At 44.1% G+C, this 7,064-nt stretch overlaps 1 protein-coding gene across 1 annotated transcript in view; it reads left to right on the top strand.

The window, feature by feature from the left end:
• The first annotated feature begins 345 nt into the window (after positions 1-345).
• The window catches only part of adamts9 (ADAM metallopeptidase with thrombospondin type 1 motif, 9), a 46,004-nt gene continuing 39,285 nt past the window's right edge, over positions 346-7,064 (top strand). Inside the window, exons 1-7 of the mRNA XM_030421035.1 lie at positions 346-725; positions 1,074-1,489; positions 3,228-3,390; positions 5,388-5,725; positions 6,337-6,420; positions 6,533-6,657; positions 6,936-6,976. Coding sequence (XP_030276895.1) covers positions 629-725; positions 1,074-1,489; positions 3,228-3,390; positions 5,388-5,725; positions 6,337-6,420; positions 6,533-6,657; positions 6,936-6,976 — 1,264 coding nt within the window. The 5' untranslated portion in view covers positions 346-628. The remainder of the gene's footprint in view (positions 726-1,073; positions 1,490-3,227; positions 3,391-5,387; positions 5,726-6,336; positions 6,421-6,532; positions 6,658-6,935; positions 6,977-7,064) is intronic.

Below are 7,064 nucleotides of genomic sequence, written 5' to 3'. Positions count from 1 at the left end.
CCACCCCTCTAAAACCTGACTAACCCAAAGCTATTGAAAGTACTTGTGTATTCAGTGTGTATAACAGTGCACATTTACAATCAATCCACTCCATAAATAAATGAAGTCACTTCATGTGGGCACTTCATGGTCATTGGGGGCCCTGGATATGGACCTTGTATAAGGCGGTAGTTAGAATTGGCAACAACAGCCCCCCAAAAGTTTTGTGGACTGCCCAGTCATGAATCATATCACATCCTCCGAAGTGGACATATGTGGCCACTCTTGTCACCACAGTATATAACGGGAGTGGCTTCATTGTAGCCCCAGTGTACCTTGCCTGGCTGATCCCGCCCCTAGCTGGGGAGAAAGCTGGTGCACAGGCTTTTTTTTGCAGCGGAGCCCATCGCAGTTGACTGTTTTTGAGCAGCCCACCCCTGTCTGCAGTATGCATGTTCGCCAGGGATTCCGCGAAGCGCTCACGTCCCAGCAGTGTACTTCACCGGCCAGAGAACATATACTGAAGAGTCGAGGATAATAAAAATTGGATGTGGCAGGCGGACCGGAGGCGGAAAGCCCGGAGTGACCGGAGGAATACAGTATTACTATAGGAACACAGGCTGCCGCTCTCCTCTGAACGTGGACAATCATGCATGTGCTCTTCTGGGGCTTGGGGTTCCTACTATTCCCTGATTTCTTGAACGTGGTCGCATCTACGGGAACACTGCTTCTGAACTCAAGCACAGGTAAAGTATGCTGTCTGACAAGTCCCGCAATCCCCCCTCCCTCCCCGCATGGAGTTATTTTCCAACACGGAGGGGCAGAGAATGAATGAGTTTTGAATTCAGCCATGCACATGAGCTGCAGCGCTTTCTGGTACCTAAACTTCACTGACCGGTTTCTCGTTTCCTTGCAGTGCTGTGAAACAACTGCTTTTTTGTTTGTTTGTTGGTTGGTTTTAGGAAAGAAGACACTGATGTGTGACTCAGAAATCTATCGATTAACCCATCGGTGCTGGTTGATTTGTACTGATGCTGCTAGGCTGCTACTTAACCCTTAATTGCAGTGTTGTTCCTCTGCCTTTTATTCCCCAGTAAAAGAGGAGACCGGCGCGTATGAGATTGTAACACCGGTGCGAGTGAATGAAGCCGGTGACAAGTTTCCGACCAGTGTGCACTTCAAGAGGAAAAGGCGAAGTTTGGACGAGGGCACCGGCAACACCACGGATCACTGGGCCTCGCCAAATATCCACTACAGGATATCTGCTTTCGGGCAGAATTATCACCTCAACCTAACGCTAGATTCGGGATTTATCGCACCTCTCTACACTGTGACAGTACTTGGAGTACCCCGAGGAGATAACATAACGGATTTTGCAGCCGATGGGGAGGTAGAGGAGGTGGAGGAGGAGGAGGAGGAGGAGGACACGGAGTTAAGGCACTGCTTCTATAAGGGACATGTAAATGCACAAGCAGAACATGCCGCGGTCATCAGTTTGTGCTCCGGACTGGTGAGTTTTTACGCACGGTTAGACTCGCGTGCATGTGATGATTTTACGACCGGGTGTTTTACTTTTCCACCATTGGGTGTTTAGGGGCCATTATTGTTTATACAAGACATGAAAAGCTGCCTCACCATTGCCTTAGGAAAAAAAAATAAAATCGATTTCCAACTTCTGCGCAAACTTTGCGCGCAACCTGCTTTTAGCAATGATCGCGCAAATATGAAACTTAATCAGTCACATGTTAAGGCTCTTAAAAAACACGTCTGGGTTATGAAAAGAGTGCAAAACTGCGCATATCCATGACGTTTTTTACACTATGATTTTTTTCGCGATCACTATGAATAGAAGCCCAAACTGATTTTGAAAACAATTTAAGAAAAATAACTTTTAAGACTGCGTGGTTTGTGAAGGCTTTTATTCTGTTGGAGGATCCTGGTGTGGGTGCTTCTAGAGACAGGATCACCCTTAAAATAGTGATCTGTGCTGACCTGCGAGAGTCCCAAGTCGATTGCCTATAGTCAAGTTTAATGAACAATCCACTCTTAACTTCCATGCCTCTCTCTGGTCTCCCGGTTGTTGGTGACGTCTTTACGCACGCTAGTGCAGCGGGAGTACGGGTGGTACTGACGTCATCACAAATTGGTCCCACTCCCAGGCTTGCTGAAGCATGAGTTTTGGAGTGGAGCAAAAGTGCACCCCGAGTTTACACACAAAAACCGCAGTTAGCTGACAGATATGAGTCACGGGTCAATTTCTTCCCAAATGATAAATCACATACAGAAAATGCAGTGAGTGCTCTGTTCTGCACAGAGAGCTTTGGGGAGTTGAGCTGACATCTAAGGAGCATATCCTATTATTTATTCAAGACCTCTGAGGGCTCATTCATTCTAAAACAGGCAATACTGCCGGTGACTGCAGTTGCATTTTATCTCCGTAGATCCTAAAATAATGTGATGCTTGTTTTCTTGCAGGGAAACTAGTGGGAGCTTCTCTTTTGTTTTTTTTCCAGCTCCCACAGGTCAATCAAAGTGCAGGTCATAGTGTGGAAATAGGAATAGGGCCTGACAGAACGCTTCACAATGTCCCCTCCTGCTGTAAACGGGCCACAATTTTGCCCATGCAGAAGAAATAATCTTTAAATGATTCATTTGGTCAGCGATGATAAATATGACTTGTTCTGAACTTTTATCAGCCCCTAAAGGCTGCCATGAAACGTGCTAGAGTTGGCATGTACCTTATCTGGAACATCATAGACCTCCAAGTCAGAAAGTCACACTAAACGTACCTTGTGAAACACTTAAAACAAGGCTTTCAGGCATGCTTGCCAAGACCATACAGTCTCAATGTTTTTCTGATAGCCATCACGGGTCTCACTATATCGTTTACCTCCTGTTTTGGAACCTTTCTTACATGCATGCAAATTGGCTTGTTTCATCTTTTTTTATGAAAACCCCTTGGGTCACAGCAGGGCTTATTTCTCTGATGAATAGTAAATGAGCCACATTCCACTGTTGCTATAAATATTTTTTAAGTAAAACATACATTAGAATGGTACAGCGTCTTGCTGATTTCCAAAAATATCTTTGAACTGTGTATTCCCTGCGGTCCTGACTTTGTAGAATTTGCAAGTTCGCCCCATGTTTGCGGATGTTGTTGCCCAAAAGGAGTAAGCATTTCCTGAAAAAAATTGATGGATGAATGGACACTAACTGCTGTGCATTTTATTTTTTTGCCTGCTGTCCAGCTTGGCACTTTCAGGTCTCCAGAAGGGGAATATTTTGTGGAGCCCCTACACAGCTATCAAGGAGAGCACTATGAAGAGGAACACACAAAACCTCATGTTGTATACAGGAAGAGCGCACCCAAGAAACACACATCTGGGGAGGACTCAGCTTGTGACACTTCAGGTACGGTTTACTAATGATTTGTATGCTTGCATGTAATTAAACAGATAAGGTGTCACTAATATATACGCGCATGTAATGACAATCAAAAACGTACATAGCTGCATCCTTAGTGCCTCTGCACAGATGCTTGCAAAAGTGCTGATCTAGACCTCATCAATGAGTTGCTCTGGCCAATCAGCTGGCTCCAGTTCACCCTGACCCAGCATCCTATTTTTCACTCACCAGCATACGGCTGCCACCATGTCTAAAAAACAAAACAGTGTGTATGTGGTCGTTCCGTGTGTGTCATGGCATACGTGCGCATTGTGAGTAGAGGCTATGCTTTTTGTGTGTCCCTCTGTGCTTGCGTTATGTGACCTTCAAATTGGTTCCCACAGACGTCAGCAGGCATAAACACTGTGTTATCAAAGTCTCAACTATCAGTTGTTACAGGAACCAATTATGTAATAGTAACTGAGATCATTGGGCTCTCACAGTCATATCGCATGGCACTGTAGAATCATATGAAGCTCGTCTGTTCAAAAGAAGCAACGATTTAAAAAAGAAAAAAAATAGAAACTGTGCAGATTGAGCTGATTATTTACTGTACAACCGAAGAAAAGTCTTATCTAGAACACATTCTGGTTGCTTAAATAATATAAAGTATATAATTCTATGTGTTCTGTACTATTTATTGGGATATAGCAGTGCAATGGGACTGTGTAATGTGGGTGTTTTTTGTTGTGGCTAATAAATATAGATATAATGATCAAATCTAAGCGAATGAATGGTTTGAAACTATCTGGGCTCACATATCATGTCATAGGCTGCACAGTTCAGCGCCTGCAGCTGCAGCACAGTAGTGAGGAAGCTTTCCAACTCTCACACAGGAAAAATCATTTGGAAGTTCACCCTTGTATCATCCCATCTCAGTTTACTGGCTGAACTTCCTGTTGACTCTTGTACTTCCTCTGCCTCTTTGATAAGAAAGTTGGGTAGACCCACTGCCATGAACGTGCAGTGTGAATTGTAGGACAGCAAAGTCATGCCAACTTGAAAAGGTCAAACAATCAAACCTATGAAAAAATAAATCTGGAAATATTTCTCTTTGTCTACCGGACATCTGTCTGATGATGTTTGCTTTTTAACAGTGTGTGTAAATGCTGGCGTGTGCTTTTGGTCCTTGTTTTTTGTGTGTGTGTGTGTGTGTGTGTGTGTGTGTGTGTTCTGTTTTTGCCCCATTCTGTAATACAGTATGTATGTATGTGTGTGTGTGTGTGTGTGTGATATCATAGCCTGGAGGAACATAAAGTTGACTCAGAGCCATTTTTGGCCAAGAAGGATTCATCCTTGTACAAAGTTCTATTGTTACCTTGTAAGTTTTGAAGAAGAGCAATTGTTCTTTTTTGATCCGACTCATAAATCACACATGCTGAAAGTCGATCCACTTATATGCTGTAGTCAGGCTCACTGTTGTTTCGGGCAGTGATGCATTGCTGGTGGTCCAGAGAGGCTGATCTGCATGTGATGAGAAAACAAAAAGGCTGTTATTCAGCAATTTTGTTACCATGTCGTGATTAAAATCAGACTTAATTCTCCTTGAGTTGTTGAACTGCCTTCTTTTGGTGTGTGCACTGCAGTTTGTGCTCCATTTTTATTTTATGGCTCAGTGCCAGCTTTACCTAGCCTGAACTCTTTGCCCTCCTCTCTCCCCTCTTCTGAAAGAGGAGGGAGAGAGAAATAAAAGGCATTCCAGGCGGTGTCCATTTGTCAACCCACTCTTTGAGCAACAATAAACAAAAGAGAGTAAGAGGCAGTAACACATTTTAACAATGCCCACTTGTTCATGCATCTCCACCTTTAAACATAAACCACAACCTAAGCATGATTGTAAACACATTGTCACGACAAACTTTGATTCATACTTTGTCCATTTTTTCAGACTGAATGTATTTCCCATCATCCATCTATCTTTGTGTATTTACACATGCTCCATTCCTTCTGACTTCTCTCTCTAGGACACAAACACAGACATAAGAGACACAAGCTTAAGAGACGACCAGTGGCCGGGGTGACCACCGTGTCCAGTGCAGCCCCTGTGGTCAGCGCTGGTATATTCAATGACTTGGAGTCCCTGAGCACCGGCCTGGTCAGTGATGCTTTTCTCAGATCAGAGAGCGGCAGCGCTAGCGCTAGACCATCAAATGATAGCAGCGGTGACTCAGGACCTCACAGGAGATCAAAGCGCTTCCTCTCCTACCCGCGCTTCGTTGAAGTCATGCTGGTGGCCGACAGCAAAATGGTGGAGCATCATGGCAGCAACCTACAGCACTACATCCTCACGTTAATGTCCATAGTAAGTTCCTTGATGTCAAACGGCTTCATGGCTGCTAGTAGAGACTTTCGGTGGTTGGCTAGGTGAATGTTTATGTATCTGTATACTATGCACATAAATGAAAAAAGAGTAGCTACATGTCTGCATATTTGTGCACTGAATGTATGTACCTGTGCTGCTCTGCTGTTCATGCTGCAAGTGAAGTCGGCCAGCCTTTGGAGGAGGGCCGTAGGAGGGAAAAGGGCAGCCTAGGGCAGGGGTAAACACCATTTTCAAACGGCCAGGGGGAAGAGAGGGCAGCTTGAGGTAGAGCCTGCTTGACAGCTTTGATGAATGTTAAAAATAAGCTCAGGTATGTCACATAGACCGCATACTCTCGGCCACTGAATAACCAGCTTCTGCAGGCGCCTGAGGCCAACAGTCCTCAGGGGGAGGCTGAGATGACCTATATTCTGATCTTGGCAAAGGCTGCCTTCTCCACGGGGGCTCAGGCCATTATCAACTTGATCTTCCAATCAACCAAATTCCCCTGTACTTGCTTGAAACTGCAGGAACTCAGTCCATGTTAAGGTTACCAGTAAATACATATAATCTTCACACGTTTTACTTCATGTCTTGTTCCCTTCTTTCAGGTTTCTTCCATCTACAAGGACCCCAGCATTGGCAACCTGATCAACATTGTGATTGTAAAGCTAGTCATAATAAACAACGAGCTGGTAAGACTGCTACATTTGTTTTAATCTTGCACGTGCAGAAGTATGTGGTGTGCAGCACATACTCACCAATTAAATCCTACCTTTAATGCATATCTCTTTGCATGTGTCGCAGGACGGTCCAGTCATTTCATTTAATGCACAGACCACTTTAAAGAACTTCTGCATTTGGCAGCAGAGCCAGAATATCCTGGACGATAACCATCATTCCCATCACGACACTGCCATCCTCATCACCAGGTGCAAGAGAAAAAGTCTTTAACAAAGTGTTTGCTTCATACTGCTTAAACTTGAACAGGGTTTTGTTCTTGACAAATATCCCATGAACCAAAAAATGTTGTAATAAATGTCAAGTTTTTTTAATCCAGTGCATCAGAAGCATAGATCAAATGGCCTCCAGGTGCCTGAACAATGCACCTGCTCTAAACTAACCTGAAAAAAGAGGTTCCCTGAATGTACGGGAAGTGTTTTATCTTTTGCACAGTTCCATTGACTGTTACCTATTATCTGATCCACAGGCAGGACATCTGCAGAGCAAGGGATAAGTGTGACACCTTAGGTGAGTAATGCTACTAATATATACTGTACTTTACATGTGGACGATAGTATGATTATGATGTAAAATTATAAGAAGACTGAAGAGAGCT

The sequence above is a fragment of the Sparus aurata genome, chromosome 6 (genome assembly GCF_900880675.1).
Source record: "Sparus aurata chromosome 6, fSpaAur1.1, whole genome shotgun sequence".
NCBI classification, from domain to species: Eukaryota; Metazoa; Chordata; class Actinopteri; order Spariformes; family Sparidae; genus Sparus; species Sparus aurata.
This window is presented reverse-complemented; position numbering and strand designations above follow the sequence as displayed.